The sequence below is a fragment of the Mixophyes fleayi genome, chromosome 4, assembly GCF_038048845.1.
Source record: "Mixophyes fleayi isolate aMixFle1 chromosome 4, aMixFle1.hap1, whole genome shotgun sequence".
NCBI classification, from domain to species: Eukaryota; Metazoa; Chordata; class Amphibia; order Anura; family Limnodynastidae; genus Mixophyes; species Mixophyes fleayi.
Window position 1 is genome coordinate 311,769,861 of NC_134405.1, and position 26,830 is coordinate 311,796,690.

Consider the following 26,830-nt stretch of genomic DNA (forward strand, 5'->3'; position numbering starts at 1 on the left):
GTGGCAAGGAACGGCTTAGGCCCTGTCCCGTGTTCATGACTAGTGGTCCAACTTCACCCAAGGATCAAAGCCCTCCTCCCCCCCCCCTACAAAAAATTTAAGAGAGTTATGCTGTCAGCAACAACAACAAAACAGCAAAGAACTCTGCCTTCTAAACAGATGACATCACAAATCCCCAAGGCGAGTCCAAGGGTGTTGTTGGTTGTGAACCCTGACCTTCCCATCACTGTACGGGAAGAGGTGACTCCATCCAGCATTTGCAGCACGCCCTCTGCATATGCTGGAAGGATCACCCACAGTCCAGTTACAGATTTGGCTAATGAAGGTGTGAATGTTGTGCACTGGGAGGAGGATATTGATGTAGCTGGCGCTGAGGAGGATGTTGATGATTATGATGCAGACAGATACCAAATTGCATTTCTCAATTTCTATTTATATTCTAGATTATATAACGGCTGAAAAGTTTTCTGTTTTACTCCTAGTGGAGAGGGGATCTGATGCAGACAGATACCAAACTGCCTTTGTCCATTTCTTTGTATATTTGAATTGCTAGTTCTACAGTCTATGCAGGCTGCTTTATTTATATTCAACTACAAGTGTAGGGCGGGGGGGGGGGCATAGATAGCCACCAAAGTAACGTGGTCCATTTAATTTCACTTTCTAGCTCCACAGTCTGTGCAGCCTGCTTTTTTTTATCTTCAAAGTATTTATATTTACAAGCCTTGCAATCTAAATTAACTAGAGGTAGTGACGTGGTAGAACTCCAAAAGGCAGTTTGGAAGCCCCTGTACAAACTGGCTCTATTTTTTAACTGAGTTGTCCCCCCTCCAGTGTGTACTCGGAAAGAGTTTTTAGTGCAGCGGGGAACCTGGTCAGTGAGCGGCGAAGGAGGTTGCTTCCTCACAACGTTGAAAAAATGATGTTTATAAAAATGAATAATCAATTCCTCAATGAAGTACAGCACTGCCCTCCAGACAGTACAGAGGGACTGTGGTTGTGGAGTCCAGCGGGGACGAATTGATAATGTGTGAGGAGGAGGAAGTACACACTGTAGGGGGAGAGGAATCAGAGGTTGAGGATAAGGACGACATCTTTCCTCAGTAGAGCCTGTTTAGTTTGTACAGGGAGAGATGAATTGTTTTATTGGTGTGGGGGCCCAAACAAACCAATCATTTCAGCCACAGTTGTTTGGTAGGCCCTGTCGCTGAAATGATTGGTTTGTTAAAGTGTGCATGTCCTATTTCAACAACATAAGGGTGGGTGGGAGGGCCCAAGGACAATTCCATCTTGCACCTTTTTTTTTGGCATTATGTGACCATTCAACAGTCGTTTGCCATGTTCAAAAAGTAAAAGAAAATGCCAACAAATTCAATAAATTAAATCAAAAGTTAAATGCCCTGTCATTATTTAAAACAAGAGGTTTTGACGTGCTAGAATTAGTGTAGTGTTAAGATGTTATAAACACTACACTTGGAAATTGGAGGAGGTAATGTGGCCCCGGTATCAAATTGGGTACCGGGGCCACCCCACTATGCAGTCCAGATACTTGTTTGGTGGAATTCCGACACGTGGAGGGTTTTTAAATTATATTGTGGCCTCGGTACCAAATTGTGTACCGGGGCCACCACACTACGCAGTCAAGATACTTGTTTGGTGGAATTCAGACCAGTTGAGGGTTTTATTATTATATTGTGTGGACCACTCTATCTATACCACACTACAACTCTATACCACTCTATTTCCTACTTTAATTCTATTTAATTCTATTTCCTACTTTAATTCTATTACTAATTAATTACCATAAAGAGGAACAAAAAAAACCAATTTTACCAAAAGTATAATATGACTTAGACTTACAAACACTAGACTTGAAAGATCGTGCCTTTAAATGAAAAAGTCAGTCTTCATTGCACGACTATGTGCAAGTGCAACAGGGACATTTTTTTGGGTTTACAAAGTCAAACAATAACACTACGACCCTGTCTGTCTGGGGTCTGTCAATGACGAATTGTCTGGAGCATGTTTTGAGGAGGTATTGTGGCCCCGGTATCAAATTGGGTACCGGGGCCACCCCACTATGCAGTCCAGATACTTGTTTGGTGGAATTCCGACACGTGGAGGGTTTTTAAATTATATTGTGGCCTCGGTACCAAATTGTGTACCGGGGCCACCACACTACGCAGTCAAGATACTTGTTTGGTGGAATTCAGACCAGTTGAGGGTTTTATTATTATATTGTGTGGACCACTCTATCTATACCACACTACAACTCTATACCACTCTATTTCCTACTTTAATTCTATTTAATTCTATTTCCTACTTTAATTCTATTACTAATTAATTACCATAAAGAGGAACAAAAAAAACCAATTTTACCAAAAGTATAATATGACTTAGACTTACAAACACTACACTTGAAAGATCGTGCCTTTAAATGAAAAAGTAAGTCTTCATTGCACGACTATGTGCAACAGGGACAGTTTTTTTCTTTACAAAGTCAACTAATAACACTTGGACCCTGTCTGTCTTTAACATACTTAATGGGATCTCAATGACGAATTGTCTGTAGCATGTTTGGAGGAGGTATTGTGGCCCCGGTATCAAGTTGGGTACGGGGCCACCCCACTACGCAGTCCAGATACTTGTTTGGTGGAATTCTGACACGTGGAGGGTGTATTTATTTTATTGTGGCCCCGGTACCAAATTGTGTACCGGGGCCACCACACTACGCAGTCAAGATAGATAGATGCGTATCATAGATAAAGTACATTCAGTGGTGTGGGGCAAATTGAAAAATATTCAAAATGCACTGACATTATCAAAAACAAGAGGTTGTCACACGCTAAAACTCCAACATGTATATGATGGAGAGGATGGAGGAGCAGCCGTATGTGTAGTGTAATGCAGACCTGTTGAAGGTTTTTTATATATTTTATTGTGGTGCCCAGTGCCCACTCCTCTACGCAGTCCAGGTACATTTATTGGTGCGATTCATAAAAGTTCAGGGTTTTTAATATATTGTGGTGACCCACTCCTCTACGCAGTCCAGGTACATTTATTGGTGCGATTCATAAAAGTTCAGGGTTTTTAAGATATTGTGGTGACCCACTCCTCTACGCAGTCCAGGTACATTTATTGGTGCGATTCATAAAAGTTCAGGGTTTTTAATATATTGTGGTGACCCACTCCTCTACGCAGTCCAGGTACATTTATTGGTGCGATTCATAAAAGTTCAGGGTTTTTAATATATTGTGGTGACCCACTCCTCTACGCAGTCCAGGTACATTTATTGGTGCGATTCATAAAAGTTCAGGGTTTTTAAGATATTGTGGTGACCCACTCCTCTACGCAGTCCAGGTACATTTATTGGTGCGATTCATAAAAGTTCAGGGTTTTTAATATATTGTGGCGACCCACTCCTCTACGCAGTCCAGGTACATTTATTGGTGCGATTCATAAAAGTTCAGGGTTTTTAAGATATTGTGGTGACCCACTCCTCTACGCAGTCCAGGTACATTTATTGGTGCGATTCATAAAAGTTCAGGGTTTTTAATATATTGTGGTGACCCACTCCTCTACGCAGTCCAGGTACATTTATTGGTGCGATTCATAAAAGTTCAGGGTTTTTAAGATATTGTGGTGACCCACTCCTCTACGCAGTCCAGGTACATTTATTGGTGCGATTCATAAAAGTTCAGGGTTTTTAATATATTGTGGTGACCCACTCCTCTACGCAGTCCAGGTACATTTATTGGTGCGATTCATAAAAGTTCAGGGTTTTTAATATATTGTGGTGACCCACTCCTCTACGCAGTCCAGGTACATTTATTGGTGCGATTCATAAAAGTTCAGGGTTTTTAAGATATTGTGGTGACCCACTCCTCTACGCAGTCCAGAAAGATACCTTGTTGCAACGTTTTGGACTAATAACTATATTGTGAGGTGTTCAGAATACACTGTAAATTAGTGGAAATGCTTGTTATTGAATGTTATTGAGGTTAATAATAGCCTAGGAGTGAAAATAAGCCCAAAAACTTGATTTTTAAACTTTTTATGTTTTTTTCAAAAAAAATCCGAATCCAATACCTTAAATCCGAACCGAGACCTTTCGTCAAGTGTTTTGCGAGACAAATCCGAACCTCAAAAATAACGAAAATCCGGATCCAAAACACAAAACACGAGACCTCAAAAGTCGCCGGTGCACATCCCTAGTGTAAACCCACAGAGAGAATGCACTCTTGTGTGGCAATGAAGACTTAGGTGTATCTGGCACTTACACCCTTTAGAATTGGAGATGCATAACGGGGGAGGGGTTTTTGTTTTTTTAAAACACCCAAATTTTGCAGCCAACTCTGCATCAGGCCCTATGTGTGCAGCAGCTGGCAAAGGGATCTCTGCACAGGAAAGAATAAAATTGGTAGCTTACCTAGCACATATTTGACAACATTGGCAAGTTGGCCACCAGGGGGATGTGGGCGTGTGGAGGCGGGGCTTGATGAATCGCATCATTTGGCCCTGTCCCATACACTGAGTATCACCATTTATAGCCTATTACAGCAGTGGGTGGGGCCAAGACAACTTGTGAATTATCGCCACTTAACTGATGATCAGGAGCAGAGAGGTTGTCCTGCTCTCCCAGGAGGACCACCAGAAATTTGGGAGTACTCCCTGACATCCCGGGAGAGTAAGCAGCTATGACCTAGCACCTCATTTGGGTGTGAGCGCAGCAGCTTTTCCCCACAAAGAAATCTGGCTAAGTGCCAAACTCAGGCTAATTATTCCAAATTGACTTTTTTGCCCTATGTGCAATGCAAAAGCCTGAATTATACAGTTTATTCCTGCACGCAAAATCGTCCATCTTGCAACAGATGCAATTTAAAGTGCTGGTTTTAATAAAGTACTTTAAACATATCGAGTAATCTAATAATGACATTCATGGATTTGTGCAAGCTGTTGATTTTTACCATTTTATATTCTATTCTTGTAACCTTCCAGACTACTTGGATGTAAAAGTTTATTTTTTACCTGTACATTCAATCAGCAGTGTAATTGTGTTGCACTTAAGTTCCATGGTTCTGGAAGTGATAATGACAGCTAGATAGGTGCTATGTAGAGAAACGTAGCACCTCCAGCTTAGTTATTAATAGAGCACTTTCACAACTAAAAACATGACCTATTTCCATTGTGATGCTGCTCTGTTCCTGTGTCTGCATTTCTTTGCAATAATCTTGGCTACAGTAAATGGCGCACAGGATTTTGCAAGGAAATATAGGGAAAAACAGCAGCAAAACATCACAAACTGGGGCTTGTTGCTGCATCGAGCCTCTTTATGTAATTGGAAGTTTAAAAATAGGGGTATAGTGTATTGCATTCTTAAATATATAGTAGTGTCATGTAACCAGTGTTATTTGAAACCAGTGGGGACCAAATACAACCAATGTCTTACTAACCAGTGTGCCGCTTCGTTTTGTCTCCAGTTAATGCATCGCTCATAGAACAATGGAACTCTGCTTCTGCTCAGAATACTTTATAGATTGATGCAGAAGCAATACAGTAATGAGAGTCTACTTACCTCTCCTCGTTAATTAATTAAAATTTATTTTTTACCTTTATTTAGATATTGTCAAACTCAATGGTCGAAGTGGAAATTTATAAGTGGTGATATAAAAAAATGTAATGGGAATGTAAGTGAATGGAATATGATAGTGTTACAATGCAGGCAGTAGGAGAAGTGGTGAATGGCGTACTACCGTATACACCCCCCACTTCTACCACTGCTCTAACTCTAATAGTGCATAACTAAAGAGGGTCTGTCTGTGTGGTGTGCTCCTGATGGCCAGATAAGCAATACACTGTATAAAGCTGGGTACACACTAGAGAAATTTCGACCAACTTTTTATGCCGAGCGATTTTACATGCGTTCGATGTTCCGATCGCTCGGTCCATGGACTGCATACACACTAGCCTTGTTTAGGACGATAAAGGGAAGAGTGGACGTCCTTTTAGCGACTTTTTACAGCCATGTTGTCGTGAGCAATGACTGTAATTTCATACTCACTGTTGTGGATCGGTCGGAAGTTTATACACACTACACAGCGGAAACGAGATTGGAGCGAAAATATTAAACGGTACGACCAACCAAATGAGGCGACAATCGTCCATTTGGGCAGACTTTCGACCAATGTGACACTGCACACACTGACCCGACTTTTGAACGAGAGGTCGTATGTCGGCTGATTTAGCCAATTATTGGATGAAAACTGTGTAGTGTGTACCCAGCTTTAGGAAGTACCTCTTATGGAGCTATCAGGACAATGGCACACCGACACCTGGGGTCTCAGAATAATGGCAAATTGGAAAAAAAAAGGTTGCGCATCACTGGTTCCAATGCCACAAACCTTCTCATGGTACAATTGTCATTATATAACAATATGAATTGGCAGCTCGGGTTTGGTGTTCTGGTTAAAAATGGTATTCTTAAATAATTGTTTTAATTTTAAACTATTTAAATAACAATTTTAATAAATTATTCAAAAATTAATTCAAACAGCAAATACTAGAGTGTTTGCACTAAAAACTTAAAATGTTTTAAATTTAAGCTCAAACAAGCTCTTCCACATGGATAAACAAGCTCGAACATGGTTGAAACAGTTTGACTTTCTCGACTACAGCTCAATATTATTTAATCAAGTGTCTGTAGTCGAGAAGTATGCTAGAGCCCTTTATTTCTGTGTACAGACAGACACTAGCTTGATGGCCTGTACATTTAGTGCACCCAAACACTGTGACTGGTCCTTTGCTTGAAACACGCATTTATTCCTTATTAGATTGTAAGCTCTTTTGTGCAGGGTCTTAACTCCGTTTGTCTCAAGCTGTCTTCCTGTATTCTAACCAAGGTGGTTTAGACTAAAGGGCCTCGCAGGGTGGATCATCTTTGTATCACCAAATTAAGAGAACAGCTTTCAGTTTACCTTATCTCCACTCCTTACTGCGGGCCTGATTCATTAAGGATCTTGAGAAACTTCTTATTTCAGTCTCCTGGACAAAACCATGTTACAATGCAAGGGGTGCAAATTAGTATTCTGTTTTGCACGTAAGTTAAATACTGACTGTTTTTTCATGTTGCACACAAATACTTGATTGCTTATTTTGTACACTGAAATTTAAAGTTGATATGTGTGTGCTACATGAAAAAACAGCCAGTATTTAACTTATGTGCAAAACAGAATACTAATTTGCACCCCTTGCATTGTAACATGGTTTTTAGACATAAATTTTTAGTGTTGTGCAGTGACAGGAGACAGATTCAATCTAAAATGATGCAAGGTAACATAATAAATCAATACGTGTCACATAGTGTGTATGGGATAGCATACCCACCCGTCATATGTCAAATGATTTAGGAAAGCGGGGGTAGATTTAAAGTGTACTTCTTGACTAAACAAACACAGTGATTGAGACAACATAGTCTCAGTACAGTGAAAAGAGCAGTTCAGATAAAGATTGTAGCAATTGTAGTCCAACCACGTTTAGGGCTCATACACACAACCATCATTGCTATCCATTACCTTGCTGAAAACAGTGTAGATGTACTATAGTACCAGTGAAAAACTACTTGACACTGTCCAGGGTCTATGTTTAGTAAAGAAAATATTGTTAATTATCTACCCTTTCCTTTGAAACGTATGACTCTTTTTTTTTAAGAACTACAAAGTAACAAATGAGACAGACGGTCATTTAATTCAGATTGTGCCATTTATTGAAATCAGACATCAATATTAAAATATACAGCCAGAAAAAATATGCCAGGTTATTCACCACCATCTTACCAGTGTAACAGCCACAGGCTAGGAAAAAAAACCACAACCAAAGTCGTCAACCTGAACAGATATTTCTGCAATACGTTACACCGGCGTACGGTTTGTAGTTACTTGTAAAATAAGGAAAGAATGTTTTTTAGCTGTTTCCCAGTTTCTTTTAAAACATTTTGTGACAAAAGCAGTTTGACTGTTGTGCTTTTGCCTCTCACCTGTTACAGGACCAGTGTCTTCAAAGGACATGAATGTTTGGTCTGAAAATGATCACTTAACATAGAAGGTTTTTTTCTTGGTGAACTGTGAAAGTCCCATCAGAGAAAGAAAAGATACCAGTGTTTCTAATGAGTAGCTTTCGGGCCAGTCAGACTGTAGCACCGGTACAGTCTTCCGCTTGCTAGGGAACATAATCTTGTATATATAAAAGGCCTGAACCAGAACAGAGGTCCCGAACACTGCGGGAGACCACCGGGGAGATATGTCTATAAACTGGTGCACAGGTAACAGTAAATAGGTGTCTTAACCCATAGCAATCAATGAGATGTTTAAACTGTACTAGAACAAGCTAGATTGTATGACACATCAAAACAGTGTGCTTCACAGGCATACAGGAGAAAAAGAATGCTACAAACAATTTGATGGATCTACTTATTTCATATCAAGGTGCATTTAACACTACATTCTTCCAAATACCATACTGCCCCTGTCATTTGCATTTCTGTCCCGGTTGACAGGTTGTTGCCTTCCAGAAGATTAGCTCATTTTAAGATGTATTCTACAATCCTGTGAACATTCTAATGATCTGATTGGGTACAGGTTTTCCGCTACCTATCCACTTCAAAACAGAGAACATGCCCGATGAGTAGGGCATTACTGAATATAATAAGGTGCTCAGAACCTAGTCCAACACACCTTAAAATTGAAGTTCAAATTGTATTGCTTGCTATGAGTTACTGACATTTTTTTCAGTTACTTGTGGACAAGCTTCCATAATGTCCTCAATTATTGCTCCATGAAACCCGTTGAGAAATACATCTATATGCCAAAGTCTAATCAGACCTGGGCTATGGGCTGTATCAGTATCGCTAACACATGCAGTGTTTTTGTTTGTTCTGTGTCTTTTGCATTGATTTTTACTGATTCTATTGTTAATTACTTATTTGTATATTGTTCTGTTTATGTAGTATTCATTGTACGGCACTGCTAATTCTGTGCCACTTTATCAATAAACTATGATGATTATGATGAAGCAACTATCTACGTCTCAGGATTTGTGTCTTGTTCCAACCATGGCAGAATACATATATTTTGGACCATGGGAATCTTACAGCCATTCAGGTACATTGTGGATGCCAGTTTTTTTTCAGGGTCAATAAAAAAAATGTATAGGTTCACCGGGAAATTAATAACACATAAATCAGTAAGACATGAAACTACTCAACCTCAAGATTTTGCTGAAGTTATAAAACTGGGAAGAGACCAGATTCATTTAGTAAATTAAGACTTGTCTAAGTTTAATATAAATAAACAAAAAAAGCTGTTTAACAGACATGACTGTGACTCGGAGTAGATTAATCTAGGTTATAGTAGTAACTTCCATCAGGAGAATGTTTTATTACTCCAGAGGCGGATAAATTTAAGAGCAAGCCAGACAAATCTTTAGTATGCTGAACTTTTAATGTGGTTGGACTTTGGTCAGTGTCATGTGATTGCTTTACATCCAATAACATGATACCCTCTTGGGCCAGGAATGACCTGCTGCTTCAGCCTCTCCTGTCTGATAGGGGAAAATGGTGAGCTTGGCCGGGACATATAAAAGCTCTTTTAAGATGCCAGGGAAGAGCCGATCTGTTTGGGATTAATAAATCATGATTTCTTTGCTCTGGCCAGGTCTACATTACAGGCACATCCACATAACTACTAGTTTGAAGCATTGCCTCTCATTTAAACACAAATCCTTCTATCTCTCATTTAAACCCACATCCAGGGGCAGGCTGGGCTGGGGGGCATGGGGGCTTCTTCCCACCAAGGCAGTCCCATAGTGGGCTACTTGGACTGGGTCACTGGGCCATCTGCATTTATTTTCCTTTAAAATGTTCCTAATATGTTGCTGAGTCGAGTCTTGCCCCCCAGGATAAAATTTGCCAACACTCCCCTGCCCACATCCTTCCAAATTATTTTGATGTATAGATTTCAAAGGTCTACCCTTTAAAAGTGCCTGTTGGGCTCTAAAGTATAAAAAAGCATAGAAATGGTAAAACAATAAATGACAAATAGACATAAATTCTTAGTGTTGTGCAGTGACAGGAGACAGATTCAATCTAAAATAATACAATGTAACATAATAAATCAATATGTCTCAAATAATGTGTGTGGGATAGCATAGCCATCCGCCATATGTCAAATGATTTAGGAAAGTGGGGGTAGATTTACAGTGTACTACTTGGCTAAACAAACACAGTAAATGCAGCCAGTTTGTTGGCTCCACTAATACTGATCTATTCACTAATAACTAATGGCATCACCAAGGCATGAATGTAGTTTGTTTATTCATTAGGAACTGGTGACATGACTGGCGCACAGAACTCTCACTGATGTCGCTTAGAGACAACGGTAGTAAAATGAATGGAACTGTTGGAAGTTTGTTCTTTTCAGCTAATGCATTACCATTTTCGTGGTCAAAACTTCCAATTGTGTTGAGGAAGGACCAAAAAATTAACTAGTACTGTCTGGCTCTAGCTGAGTTGAATTCCAAGGTGCAGATAAGGCAAAAAATGTTTGGTCACTCAAGAGAATACATTCATTAAGTAGTGATAGCAGAACAGCAAAGCACCCCAAAAGTGGAGACAGGGCTAGACAATTTTTTGAGCCGGACGCATTTCGTTTTCAGGGAATTAACATGAAACAGTTAGTTTGTATCAGAATGTTGGTGTTTCTTTACAATCAGAAGCAAGAAGGTTTTGCTTTCGCTTCATGTGTACTGTATGGTGGCCCTTTGTGAGGACAACCGATGGGGCAAAACGGAGCATAGACAAAACAGCTTCAGGAACATTTATGAAAGCTAATGCAGAGGAATAAAGAGGTGTTGCCCTTAGCGACCAATAATAAGTTACCTATCATTTTCTAAACAACAGTAGTAAAAACAGAAATTAAATCTGATTGGTTGCTAAAGGCAAGACTGCTTCTTTTTCTTTTACACCATTTTTCATAAATTCCCCTTCATCGGTATGTATGAGTTTTTGATGATTACGTGCTCTGTCTGTGGATGTTAGACGACCCATTGTTGATCGCAACACAACTTTCAACCTTAAGATATCTTAATATTAGGGTAACCCAAAACTTTGATTTTGACTTTTAATATCCTGAAATACATTACTCTGTAACAGGTGAGAGGGTAGGTGCTGAAGGAGAGGTATTGCACATTATCATTTTTACAGGTACAATTTTCGGAAGACTATCGACAAAACATTCTGCAAACAACCCTGCTCTCTTAATTTACCCCAAGAAGTGAATGCAAAAATGCCCTTTTTGGAGACGGCACAGCCCAGGCAGGAGCAACATAGATACCATGCAACAATTTATCAGAGTCTACTGAAGGTAGAAAGTCTAGTCAATAAACTTGTTTGGCTGTTAGGTCATGTACTGATGAACAAGCTAAATACTAACTGATCTCTTACTGTTTCCATTAAATGGGAATAAAAGAGGTATCGTGTAAGAATGTGTTCTCTTGGCCTGTTTAATCTATCTATTTACAGCACATATAAACCTATTCAGTAATGAGGCATGATGGTTAATCAAGAAAAAGTCATGGATGATTGCCTCCAAGACAAGGTAGCTCCACCATGAACCCTACTGACCATGCAAGTATGACAAGAGAAAATGTTAACTAAGAGGAACTGTTGGTTCCAATGTCACCCCCCCCCCTAAAAAACAAGAGATTTTGTTGAGAGTTTAAACATCTTTGAGGATTCCACGTGTATGGCGAAAACTCAGAAAAAGTACTGCTCAAACACAACTTCATGCTAATGGCAAAACAGGCTTCTTGAAGACCTTACCACCCAAGTCTTCTTCTGCTCAATTTGTAGGTTACAAGAACAAAACTTGATGCAACCCCAAACAGTTTAGAGGGTATCTCCAAACGGACATTTTAAAACGCCACATCTTCACTAGAAAAAAAAAAGAAACACACACCACAGTCCAGGACAATCAGTCATTCTTAGGTGTTTTAAGAAATCAAGAGAACATGTACCCACTACATTTATCATATCGATATTTGATAAGCAGCCTAACAGGACAGATCACTATTGTATCTACATTGTAAACATGCCTTCATCACCTCACCTCTAGACTTCGCCATTGCCTGCTTCAAAAGCTACCATGCAACAGTAAACGCGAATGCCCCGTACACTAGGAAGCGTCTTTCACTAAGAGCTTTCCTAGGAATAAAGTAAATAAAGCAGTCGCTGAGTTAAATTCAGAACCTGCACTACACTAGAAATTAAACTACGCTCTAACCTATGACTACGCAAAGGAAAAATCATTTTGTTTTCAATCTACAGCAGAATATTGTACAAGCATAAAAGAAACTTTCAAAAACTTAAGGTAAGCAGTACTCCAATCCACCCAGAGGTGGACACAAAAAGAGGAATACCCTGCTCCTGTAGTTGCTGTCAACAATTCCAAAAAAAAACAACTTTTTTTTATGGTAACATATTGCAAATAAGTTATTACAAGAATGTGTTACTTCTATAAAAAGCATGCATATAATAGATCTCAAATAGAAATACAGAATTTCTTTAACACACGGATGTATTCCCACAAAATATATATATATATATATATATATATATATATATATATATATATATATATATATATATATATATATATGTGTGTATGAATATTCATATATTAATTATTACTATAGCTTGCATTGTCGGTCTGCGCTGAACTTTATTTTTTTATTGTTTGTCTGTTCATTGCACAACATTGCTTTGCAACTTAAATACTATCAACCCTTTAGCTCTTAAATAAATATACATTCTCTGAAAAGAAGTCCCAGGTGGAGGCACCACACCCACAACACAGCAAGGTATAGGCCAGAGTACAGCAACAAATACATATTTTTTTTTATGTTTATTGTAGTTATTATTATTTCCCTGGACTGCTAACTCAGGTATATCTTGATAGGATGCTCTGGTATTTAAGGCAACCTTAGACAGCTTTTGACTTTGAGAAAACAGTAAAAAACAAAATGAAAAAAAAAAACCAATAACAAGTTCTAGGAAAATGGAGAAGTGACAGATGATCAGTGATCTCTCACAACACCTACAGGACTTTGTGGTCTAAGAATTCAGGGTGCCTCCATTAGAACTTGTGCTTTTGGTTGCTGTTATTATGTGACACTTTTAGCCGACTTGTTTTGGAGTTGATGTGATTGTTGTGGGATACAGTAGGTCACACACAGGGCTCATTTTATTCAAACTGTTTAACCATAGTTAGACCTGAAAGTGGACTTCACATACTCTTTTGAAGTCTCCCATGTTCTATTGAAAACAATGAAGATGGAAAAAATGTCCCAAGTTTGTGATAGATGATTTTATCTGCTTGAATAATCGCTGCTGATATTAATGTGCCAGGATTGCAATGACAGAATTTTCAGAAGACACCTAACCCCCTCTCTCCCTGACCTCTTATTTGTGGGTGACCAGGATTGTGCAGAGGACATGTCAACGCACACAGGCTCGCTCACATACACGTACATACACTCACACACTATTGAATGTCACCTGGTCCCTCAGAAGTAAAAGAAAGAAAGAGAGGCTTGGATGGACCAGTGGATAAGAGGTGTGCACAGGGAGAGAGGACGGGAGAGAGTAACAGAAGATTGAAGGGGCTTCCTCTTCTGGTGTTGATCTTTAGAGTCCACAACCAAATCTGGAGTCTCAGCTGAAAGACACAGGAAAGATTGATTATGTATGCAAGGTTGAATACGTGTTTAATCTAAATGAACAACAGTAGAACAACAAAATGATGGTTTATACAGTGTTTCTTAACCGAAAAGTTGATTTCCCCCCACACAAAGAACAATTAAGGATACTGAATGGCATAATGAATTCAGCGACACAGCTTTATTTCTTTCACATTGCTAGTCATGTCTGCACCTGTGCTCTGCCTAGACACCATGCTCTAAGAGCCTCTTTTTTGAATAGAACTCCAATGCTGTTAATACAGCAAAGTGCAGACAAATAGCATCCGCAAATGTAGGCTCCACCTGCCCCTTTAATTAGTCTTTTGTACAGTATTTTTCATACAGCTTCCATCTAGCACTGCACTATTTAGAGTAATTAAAGCCACTAGATTACAATCATATTTATTAAAGGCTGTGTATTAGTGAGCTGAATAGTATATATGAAATAACCTGAGTGTTTATGCTAAATATGCCCACCACGCAGTCTTTCACTGCTCTGCAGCAGCTTGGCACACTAAGAGGGATGCTTCCTTAATATAATATATGCTGAAAGATTTACAATTTGGCAGAATTCCTTTGCAGAAATGCAAGTGGATTGGCTCATTCACACAGCTCTAATGAATGCAGGCACAGATTTTTTTTTACCCGTATCAGATCTCAGTAGAATGGTATCTTAAAGATGTGGAAAGGCTTTCAGCTGCCTGTAACAGAGGCTGGTGCATTTGTTTGCACTAATCATGTGCATGCTAAATGGCAGCTGCATATAGTTGCGTGATAATAGGTTGTCTAATGTTATTTAATTTTGCTTCAGCACTACATTCTTTGCTTCATTACCATTGGCACTAGCCTTGCTTCTTTTCTTGTACAATAAACCTTAGCTGAATGGAGTGGTGAGCACATTTGTTTTGTTTTATTTTTGCCCTTGCATGATTTAGGCTTATAGCATGGTAGTAAATGTTCATCCTCATCCAAGAAACTTTGAGCATGGGAAGAAAGTAAATGTTCATTGTTATCATCCTTCTGATGATAACGACCACATCGTAATACTACTGACTCATTATGCTCATCCTCAAACTGCAGCGAATAGTCATTAACGCTTAATTGTAATTTCATATGTCCTTTGTTTCCATCACTGCTATACTGTCATCAAAGTCTTTAAAGGTGTGACTAATACACAGCCCTGTGTCGAGATTTGATAAAGGGGGTGAGGAATTAATACAATCTGAATTGCAACATGGGCAGCCAGTCCATAGTTTCGACGCGTTTGACTCATATCCAGAAAACCACCAGTTAGGTTTAAGTGAAATTTCTCACATATTTTAGGTTACTTTTCTTATCTCCATGCAAGTTATCATTCTATAAAAAGTAATAAACAGTGAATACAATAAATTTGATATTCCCAGTACAATAAGGACATCAAGTAGACTGGATATACTAACTCACTAGTGTTCGCAACATGTACATTAAACAAAATTGATTTCAAAACCAACATTGTAAAAATAAAATGACAAATTAAACATCAGTTGAGATGTCAAGTCATTGTCTGAATTGTGAAGATGTGGGCAATTTGTACAATGGAAAAAACACAAATTTATTGGGTATAGTAGGATGTAAAATAAAAAATAGGTAACTCAACCAATGCTGTTACAAAGATTATAATAGTAGGAGGCCAGATGATGCCATTAATAAGTCACAGCTCATGTGACAAGTCAAAATCACAAATATTAGTGATCACAGATATTTTCCCCTAGGACAATCCAGCAGCAATAAGTTCCAGAGGGCCTGTAAACATCTTTTTGTAAACTGATAGAAAAGTGAAATTTTTTGATCCCTGCTGATTGGTTACTTTCTGCTCCATGCGAGGCGATTGGCCTGATTTTCCAGGAGGTATAAAATATTCTGCAAATTTTGGCTAATCTGCACAAATCACAAATCGCTGAAATTTGGATTTCAGATTTGGCTGAATCAATTCACCCATCTCTACACAGATTTACAGGATGCAAGAGGTATTCTATTCAAATAACCCTAGTTTCAAGTAAGTTTAAGAAATGCTGAAACTTCTTTATAACAGTGAGCGAAGTTAAAAAAAAAAAAAATAACAACTGAGGTTCTTACTGTGGGAGAACGGATGGGGCCCCTGATCGGTGGAAGTGAACATTTTGCCATTTGCCATCACGGCGATGCCAAATACATGTCTCCTCTGACTGGGCAGTGCGAGGAACACCGCTGGTATCCAGATATTGGGTTATGCGGATGTAGGCAATGCACGCAGATTCATCTCCCATCAGATGGATGTGAGGGTTCAGGATGGTTGTGTGAAGAGGTTTATTGCTGCGTGACCACACTGGAAGAACGGCAGATGGACAATTAGATATTGTGGTTTTTTTTACATAAACAAGTACAACTTCAAAAAATGAATTCAAAACAGAAAAAAGCAAGTTTAAGCCAGAACTCTATGAATTTTATAAGCTTGAAATCTAGGACAAATCCTATTCTCTGTTTACCAGTTATAATTATAAAATACTGTAAATTAATATTGTATACTTAGCAATGAGTGATGTACAAAGTTACAACTGGAGGAAAGTGTTGCTAAAAGTATATTCAAATTAGTAAAACAATTAACAGAGAATCATATTGACAATATATTCTAAAGGTTGACAAACATATGCTTTATATAATAAAAGATAAGTACATTTGCAATGATATACAGAGGTGCACTGCACTCCTAATTAAAATAAATATCTACAATAAGTTATTTCTACGTGATCCAGCCACAAACATTATATACTATATAACCTCATATAATTTGGATAAAATGAAAACAAAATAACCTTAAAAATATAGATTTGTTTAAATCTGCTACACAAACCAAATCCAATTACTGACACCATATTTTCTTATATTGTCAAACAAAATATGATACACACACCCTGCAGAAAATTCAACCCATAACCCCTTTGCATGTACTGTACATTTTGTATTTTGAATTCACTTGTAGCAATGAATAAAGATGCTGGACAGGTCTAGTTGCTGCTGCATGGGAATAAAGTTCCCCTTTTCTTTGCATGTCCTGAGTATAGAACAGTAAATCTAAGTAGTAAAGCCTTTTCAGTCTCTAATCATTTGCCGTGACTGTACCATGGCTCATAAATACTCAGTAATAGCCCTATGGAGAACATTTAATAACTGGAATTACTCAGTTACTATAAAGAAACTTATAGCAAACAAGTCTGACACACCAACAGGAACTTGTTCAGATGAAATTAAATTGCTGCCATAAATTATGTTCTTTATGTAACGGCATTAAAATGTACACGTAACATGTGCGTCGTACTTTGGCGCCACAGAAATTCTCCTTATTGTTCACTACAGCAGGAAGCCATGAAGACAGCATAAATATAAAGTCATAAATAATGACACACCAAAACATTTCGTCAATGAAAGAGGCACACATAAAAAGCTTTTTTTAGAAAGTACAGCTTGAGGATCAGCAACTAATATATAAAGTCCCCAGTTATTCCTGTATATATATACTAACATATTGTATTTTGTATTTAATCACAAGGGTTTGGTATACGTTTTCACTTAGGTAAGTTTACTGACTGAGTGTTCTTATATTTTGTTTTGCTTTGTATCAATGAAGTTTCAGTGAGGCTAAACTAGGCCTCTTGCCAATAACCAATCAGAGTGGCTTCCACATGCTCTGACCAATCAGAGTGTAGCCACTATGTATTGGTTAGTAGTGACAGGACTCCCGGATTGGACTACTTATGGATTAAAAAGTTGGGAGAATGTAAAGTAACCCTCATTGGATTTAGGTGACTAATAAACTGTGTAAAGAGGGTTTTGGAGAGTATAGTTCTACAAACACCAACATAACCAAGTAGTTTATTGTTGCCAATGCTTGCTGGGACCACTAATGCCACAGGGGAAAAATTCTGATTTCTCACTTTTAACTATTTATTGCCCAAACAACCACAAACCTGGGAAGGTTGATGTATTTTGCAGGCCTGGTTCCTCTAGGGAATTCAGCCCTGTGCTAAACAGACTGAGGCTGTATCACATTATAACAGGGGGACCCCATGCTGCAGTTTCCCTGTCATATATGTATGTGACTAGTCCAGCCTGTCATAAACTAGTGCTGATTTTAGCTTTTGCGGGGGAACCCCACGCTGACTGCCCCCCCCTGACATTGTCACAACCAGCTCAGGCTATGAGTACAGTCCCCTATGCTAAACACTAGTGGCGGAACTCTGCACAGTCTATGTATAAACATATTCCCCTTTGCTAGACACTAGTGGTGGAACTCTGCATAGTCTATGTTTAAACATAGTCCTCTGTGCTAGACACTAGTGGTGGAACTCTGCATAGTCTATCTATAAACATAGTCCTCTGTGCTAGACACTAGTGGCGGAACTCTGCACAGTCTATGTATAAGCATATTCCCCTGTGCTAGACACTAGTGGTGGAACTCTGCATAGTCTATGTATAAACATAGTCCTCTGTGCTAGACACTAGTGGTGGAACTCTGCATAGTCTATCTATAAACATAGTCCTCTGTGCTAGACACTATTGGTGGCACTCTGCACTGTCTATGTATAAACACAGTCCCTTGTGCTAAACCCTAGTGACAGAACTCTGCACAGTCTATGTATAAACACAGTCCCTTGTGCTAAACCCTAGTGACAGAACTCTGCACAGTCTATGTATAAACATATTCCCCAGTGCTAGACACTAGTGGTGGAATTCTGCATAGTCTATGTATAAACATAGTGCTCTGTGCTAGACACTAGTGGTAGAACTCTGCACAGTCTATGTATAAACACAGTCCCTTGTGCTAGACACTGGTGGTGGAACTATGCAAAGAATATGTATAAACATAGTCCTCTGTGCTAGACACTAGTGGTGGAACTCTGCACAGTCTATGTATAAACACAGTTCCTTGTGCTAGACACTGGTGGTGGAACTATGCAAAGAATATGTATAAACATAGTCCTCTGTGCTAGACACTAGTGGTGGAACTCTGCACAGACTATGTATAAACACAGTCCCTTGTGCTAGACACTAGTAGTAGAATTCTGCACAGTCTGTGTATAAACATAGTCCTCTGTGCTAGACACTAGTAGTGTAATTCTGCACAGTCTATGTATAAACATAGTCCTCTGTGCTAGACACTAGTGGTGGAACTCTGCACAGTCTGTGTATAAACATAGTCCTCTGTGATAGACACTAGTGGTGGAATTCTGCATAGTCTATGTATAAACATAGTCCTCTGTGCTAGACACTAGTGGTGGAACTCTGCACAGTCTATGTATAAACATAGTCCTCTGTATTAGACACTGGTGACGGTTCTACCACCACTGCAGGGTTGTAACCTCTACTGAACATGGAGGTCAGTCTCCCCTCCTGAGCATTTGAAGAGGCCGACGCATTAGCAATGAAGCCTCATTTGGCATATGGTCCGGCAATGCCGTTTTCCGCCCCTAATTGACACAATTAAAGAACGAAAATGTTTGAGGTTCTTATATCCTTAATATACAGTTAAATAAAAGAAAACAACAACTCACAATTCTCAAAGTAGAAGCGATGGAAGTCTAGGCCCTCGACAAGGTTTCCCAGTGCTTCAGGCTCGAATGCAGTCATTCCAGGGTCACACATCTTACTGGAAGACATAAACACATATTAGTATGACACTCTGCTAGAGATTGAGATATGATGTAGCGAGATATAAAAAACTGAAAGACTGTTATGGAGAGATGGAACGGTGGATGGTAGATATATGTCTACAACTATCTATCTGTATACTGTAGCACCTAGCAAGAGTTTGAGAATAAAAGACTGGATGTGAGATGTGAGTATTCCCGTAAAGTACAGTCATGGCCAAAAGTTTTGAGAATGACACAAGTATTGATTTTCACAAAGTTTGATGCTTCAGTGATTTTAGACCTTTTTGTCAGATGTTGCTATGGTATACTGAAGTAAAATTACAAGCAGTTCATAAGTGTCAAAGACTTTTATAGACAATTTCATTAAGTTTATGCAAAGAGTCAATATTTGCAGTGTTGACCCTTCTTTTGGAAGACCACTGCAATTCGCCCTGGTATGCTGTCAATCAACTTCTGGGCCACATACTGACTGATGGCCGCCCATTCTTGCCTAATCAATGCTTGGAGTTTGTCAGAATTTGTGGATGTTTTGGTACCATTCTTTATTCATGGCTGTGTTCTTAGGCAAAATTGTGAGTGATCCCACTCACCCCAGTGCAAAGCTTGTTCAGGAATGGCAGCAGGCAGGTGCAAGTGCATCTGCACAGACAGTGAGGCGAAGACTTTTGGAGGATGGCCTGATGTCAAGAAGGCCAGCAAAGAATCCACTTCTCTCCAAGAAAAACATCAGTGACAGACTGAAATTCTGCAAAAGGTTCACTGATGGACTGCTGAGGACTGGGGTAAAGTCATTTTCAATGATGAATCCCCTTTCAGATTGTTTGGGGCATCTGGAAAAATGCTTGTCCGGAAAAGGAAAGGTGAGCGCTACCATCAGTCCTGTGTCATGCCAACAATAAAGCATCCTGAGACCATTCATGCGTGGGGTTGCTTCTCAGCCAAGGGAGTGGGCTCACTCACAATTTTGGCTAAGAACACAGCCATAAATAAAGAATGGTACCAAAACATCCTCCAAGAGCATCTTCTCCCAACCGTCCAAGAACAGTTTGGTGATGAACAATGCCTTTTCCAGCATGATGGAGCATCTTGCCATAAGGCAAAATTGATAGCTAAGTGGCTCAGGGATCAAAACTTTAAAAATTTGGGTCCATGGCCAGGAAAACTCCCCAGACTCCCCATTGAGAACTTGTGGTCAATCCTCAAGAGGCGGGTGGACAAACAAAAAATCATTGATTAGGCAAGAATGAGTGGCCAACAGTCAGTATGTGGACCAGAAGATGATTGACAGCATGCCAGTGCGAACTGCAGAGGTCTTCAAAAAGAAGGGTCAACGCTGCAAATATTAACTCTTTGCATAAACTTAATGTAATTGTCCATAAAACTTATGAAATGCTTGTAATTTTATTTCAGTATACCATAGCAACATCTGACAAAAACAGATCTAAAAACACTGAAGCAGCAAACTTTGTGAAAACCAATACTTGTGTCATTCTCAAAACTTTTAGCCATGACTGTAGATGTATATGGGAAGTGACAACTAATAGTAAATCTTCACTATTCCCAATTAGTGGGGTAGCAATTACAATGCAAAAATTGCAGCATGCACACAGGGAGTTATTTATTAACAAAGTGCGAATGTTCAGTAACCCAAAGCAACCAATCAGAATTTAGCTTTGATATAGGGCAAGTGAACAGTAAAAGCAGATGTCTGATTGGGTTACTGCACATTTACTCTCTGTTAGTAAATAACTCCCACAATCTTATGTCAAGTTGAAGATTAGAAATTCATGTTTAGTCCACTGCATGGCGACATGAATACAATAAATGTTTTGTGACTCTTGGGCCTATAGAAATAATATGTATGTGATCTGTAGATGTTAAACAGAAGCGTCACTGGTTACATACTGTAGTAGATGGAGAACACACCCTCTAAACTCCTTTGATGCCTTAAAGATACTATAAAGTATATCTACAGGTATTGTTTTAAAAACCTTCACTCTTTATCACTTAAAAGAGAAGGAAGTATTGCTGGTGGATTGATTAAAGATTATTTCCACCCTGGGATTACTTTTACTATTGATTTGTATATGCCATCCTGCACCTTTTGCTAAATACATAGCTTTTTTTCTTGTATCTTCCCGCTGTGTTCTTGAGCCATCAGGCAGTGTTGTCTAGTTTCATCGTTCCTAATAAAACTGCACCCTGGATACAGTTGTAGCCAATGCTGAGAGCAGAGTACAGCTGTGTCTTATCCAAGGGCAACATAAATAAACCAGTTGGCCAAGCTTTCCAGAGATGTACGAAAACGAAATTGAATTTTGTGAAATGAGATATTAAAATCAGATAAGGAACAATAAACTTGTCATACCCAGAATGCATAACATGTCTGCCATAAATGTATTACGATTTATCTTATTTTTGATGCCTTTATTAAACAATTCTTATCAAAAACTGAGATAAAGAGCTGGAGATGGTGTATTTTTATTTTGTGAAAGAGCTATTTTCACTCTGCAGAAACATTGGAATTTTGCACCAGCTCTGAATTGGCGGAGATCAGGTCTTAGGGCTTGATTCATTAAGGATCTTAACTTGAGAAACTTCTTATTTCAGCCTCCTGGACAAAACCATGTTACAATGCAAGGGGTGCAAAGCAGGATTTTGTTTTGCACATCAGTTAAATACTGACTGTTTTTTCATGTAGAATCCTACTTTGCACCCCTTGCATTGTAACATGGTTTTGTCCAGGAGGCTGAAATAAGAAGTTTCTCAAGTTAAGATCCTTAATGAATCAGGCCCCTTGGGCCTGATTCATTAAGGATCTTAAATGAAGAGGATTCTTATTTCAGTCTCCTGGATAAAACCATGTTACAATGCAAGGGGTGCAAAGCAGGATTTTGTTTTGCACATCAGTTAAATACTGACTGTTTTTTCATGTAGAATCCTACTTTGCACCCCTTGCATTGTAACATGGTTTTGTCCAGGAGGCTGAAATAAGAAGTTTCTCAAGTTAAGATCCTTAATGAATCAGGCCCCTTGGGCCTGATTCATTAAGGATCTTAAATGAAGAGGATTCTTATTTCAGTCTCCTGGATAAAACCATGTTACATTGCAAGGGGTGCAAATGAGTGTTCTGTTTTGCACATAAGTTAAATACTGCCTGTTTTTCATGTAGCACACACATATCAACTTTAAATTCCAGTGTACAAATAAGCTATCAAGTATTTGTGTGCTACATGAAAAAACAGGCAGTATTTAACTTATGTGCAAAACAGAACACTCATTTGCACCCCTTGCATTGTAACATGGCTTTGTCCAGGAGACTGAAATAAGAATCCTCTTCATTTAAGATCCTTAATGAATCAGGCCCCATGTCTCCTTTAAATTATAGCCAAAATTAAAATCAGACAGTATAATGAACTGTGTGCTTGCTTCTTGGGGGTTATAATGACCATTTAGGAACTACAGCTGAATTAATTTCTCCTTTTTTGTATCTGTACAGTGCACTAGGGAATTTACTGTTTCAATCGATAGTTTATTGTTATAAAAAACATTATTTATTCACTGGCATTACCTTGCTAACCCATTTAAGCAAGGGACAATTACAATGTAGATCTGTAACAGACTGGACCCACAAATGCCATTCTTGCATCATGAAATACTATTTACTGGACCTAAGCATAGATACATGGGATTTGCATGTCAAGAAAGCAACTGTTACGGAATGTGTAATTATTATGCCTTCTGATAGGCAAAACAACAAGTCTCATAAATCCTAGATAATAGGGACGATAGATAAAAATCATGCAAAATATTCAATATGCCCACTCTGTTTAGGAATCCTATAAACCGATATGCTTTGCCATTGAAGTGCTGCAAATGAAATAGAAGGCAATCCCAAAAGGAACAGAATTGTATCTACTTAATTGAAATTAATAGTTCTCAACTGGAATTTATTGAGTGTATTAAATTCAAAAGAGCAACATGTCAGTTAAAAGTCTCTCCATTGTAAAGGACTCCAGCATATGGAAATAGTAAATGTGATCACTAACAGCAATGACTAGATGAAATAGACTGAAATACTTCACAGGTGACCAAAGCCGGCATGAAACAAGTGCTCAAAATTCTATGTGTGCAGTAGGATCAACGTCCTCAGGCTGATGAAGGGCTCACTGTACTTTCTTGATGTGTTTCTTTCCAAACACCGGCAATTTCCTTAGACGTATAATATGAGTGGGGTAGCTGACCCGTTATTTAAAGGCACATCAACCAATCAAAATACATTGTTAATTATGCTTACATGTATGAAAATGATTCATCCAAATGCATTAAAACATAAATATTCTATTAAAATCTAATATCAATATAAGATAATATCAAATTAAATCTATTTTTTTGAGAAATATACAAACGTGGAGACAATGCCGCATTTTATTAAAATTCCAATGCCAGAGAAGGCATTAAGTAAAACAACTGAGATCTGTATTATCATTAGAGATGTTCACTGACCTCCGTGTTCTGGTCTTGGTTTTGGATCTGGATTAACTTCGTGTTTTGGTTTTGGCAAAACCGCCCTTGCGTGTTTTGGTTTTGGATCCCGATTTTTTTCTAAAATCCCCATTTTTTTTTCTAAAAACACATATTTTTGCTTTTTTTCCCCCCTACATTATTATTAACCTCAATAACACTAATTTCAAGTCATTTTCAGTCAATTTTGACCACCTCACAGGTCACAATATTATTATCATACACTTTCAAACAAAGGCTGCAGATTTAGAAAACCAAGCCTGCCAGACCTATTATTTGTATTTCAGCAATGACAATTAGCAATGGAGCTCTCCTGAATGTCACTGTAGACTTTGAAGAACACAGTTGTCCCTCCTCTTTCTTTTCTACCTATGATGCTGCCCAACTGCACTAGAGACTGCCAAGAACTGTGCTGCCCCTTCTGTGTCCCTCTGTGAAATGGCGCTGGATCACTGAGGAGGGTGGTACTTATAGAATCGAAAACACGCGAGATCGGATGACGTCACAATGACGTTTTGCCTCGTTTTCAATTCCGAGGGCACACGAAAGGGCTCGGTACTTGGATCTGCTGAGTTCGGGTGTGTTCAGTTCTCGGGGAACCGAGCCCAAGCATCTCTGATTATCATTCAATCCATCAGGAAATAAAGTGGATACATTGAAAATTCCAAAAGCTTCTTTCTGACATAGTCTTGTCTATTACCTACCTATATATCTATTAAGAATACCAGGTTCACACCGAAAAAGCCATTTCAAATATAGATGTCTTAAAGTAGGTCCATATACAGAGTAGCAAAACTTGGTGTGAACTTGGTACCCATTGCAGTACCGAGAATATGTAATAGAAATGAGTGTTGAAATTGAAACAATTGTAAGAAAATATATTTAATTAAATTGCAATAATTTTAGATGACTCACTGAAACCATCCTTCCACTGTAAGAAAATATTGAATTGCTTTTATTTCATCTTGCTTGATCTGGAATATTTGTATATAAAGCCTAGGCATCACAACCAACACAGTGATTTCCAGTTTTCCATGTAATGTGATAGCTTATTTAAAATATCAGTTGTATCTTCCAAATATGACCTAAGCACAAGATTATAAATAGTGATCAACACAGTGAGAGACATTAGCAACGAGGGATCCAAAACCTGGAATAATTGGTGGATTAATAAGTGATTTGTTGCAACTTAGGGAAGTGATATTGATGCCTTGACTATAACTTAATTATCTGAGTTTCATTATTTGATAGTTTTACTTTCTGAAAATTTGAAACCGGTTATGAACCATTGTTATTGTTTTATATACTTATTATTTTGCATTTGTTAATCACATGCAAACTTTAGTTCTGCAATATTTTTTCCTCTTTTTTGTCTAATACATTATACAAAAGTTAGAGAGCCAAGTTCTTATTTTGTTTTATTTATAAAGTGCTGACATATCATGCAGCACTGTACAGTGAGGGGATCATAGCACAAGCAAATGACATACAATGACATGAAACAGGAGGTAAACATAGCCCTGACCTGGACAGCCATCAATAATAATAAGTTATTAGCAACTGGCATTTCCATGCAGCTGCCTGTGGTGTATTATGGTTGGAACAAGAGAGACAGAGGAATGCAGAGACAGGAAATATGAACCAGTCACTGTAGTAATCTTAAAGCAGTCAGCTTTTGAAGTTTTTATAAGTTGCATTTATATATTTTCTTTCATTATAACTTTAAAAGAGTGGACATGAATCCCCACTTTTATAGACAGCACTAGAATACTTTAGCACAGAAAACATGCAGACTGTCATTCTTCATTTCCGTTACCCTATATGTGTAACAAATTAATATCCCTGACTTTTGTACAAGTCCCGATCAGCACAAATCACTTTAAGGTAAAATGGACTATTGTAAGTGAAAGCCTGGTCATTGCATTTATCAAGAAGGTGTGTGCCCAGACTTAACAGCATGACAGGACTAAAAATTGGACCCCAATCTCGGGTACAGTCTGGCAGGCAAGCTTAAATATCTGTCCCAGATGGTCCAATAGCTGAGAATATCAATCTCACTCTGCCTTGTCAGAATCTATTAAGAATGCTGAGGTACATTGTCCTGTTCCCGAAACTCCAGATGTCTGAATGAATCTGGTTATTGAATTGATTGCTGCATTCAGGAGCTATGTCAACGGTAAGTGCAAAAAGACTAGATACAAAGGCTACCAGGCACCATGCAAATTAGTAGAACAATGCAAACCTCTGTAGCTTAAAGATGGGAATTTGAAAAGATCTCTGTTACGTCTGATAGATTCAGGGCCACCAGTAATTTTCCAGATGCTTCCTTAGCTAGGAAATTGGTTGGATGTTCATACATCTCCAAAACCTACTCCTTTAAGGACAGTAGCAGTAAATGGTCAGTCGCTCATTGAAGGAATGATTTCTTGTGTTTTCTCAGAAGTTTTGGTAAGAATTGGTTGTCATCATTCTTAAACTGTAAACTCTCCAGAATATCTACTGACCTCTGGGATATCCTTGATTAGATAATCTGCAGTTTATCTTATAAATCAATATGAATCTATGGAAGAGATTACTGGATGACAGCGTACAACACATTCAATGGTCATTATGAAACCCTGTTTATTCCCTTTGGTTGATGTGTATCAGCTGTCTTCCAAGACTTTGTTATTGTTAAATTCAGAATATTTAGGTTAATCAGTGGAAGTTTATTTGGATTACATTTACATATTTCATCTGTAATAACATAGCACAACACCATGTTTGTTTGGTTCTAGAGAAACATATTAAAGACATTTCTTTATATGCCCAATTAGAGAAGTGTGAGGTTCACAAAATTCCTTTCTTGGTTATAT

General features: G+C 38.5%; 1 protein-coding gene across 5 annotated transcripts in view; it reads right to left on the reverse strand.

Annotated features, from left to right (window-relative positions):
* Window positions 1-12,690: 12,690 nt before the first annotated feature.
* The window catches only part of CAMK2A (calcium/calmodulin dependent protein kinase II alpha), a 180,873-nt gene continuing 166,733 nt past the window's right edge, over window positions 12,691-26,830 (reverse strand). For 4 of the 5 annotated variants that reach the window (XM_075210047.1, XM_075210045.1, XM_075210050.1 and 1 more), the window contains 3 exons: window positions 19,353-19,447; window positions 15,901-16,129; window positions 12,691-13,763 (listed from right to left, as the gene is read on the reverse strand). In XM_075210047.1, coding sequence (XP_075066148.1) covers window positions 13,760-13,763; window positions 15,901-16,129; window positions 19,353-19,447 — 328 coding nt within the window. In that variant the 3' untranslated portion in view covers window positions 12,691-13,759. Of the gene's footprint in view, window positions 13,764-15,896; window positions 16,130-19,352; window positions 19,448-26,830 lie in introns of those variants that run through there. The other variant, XM_075210049.1, reaches the window with a different exon arrangement.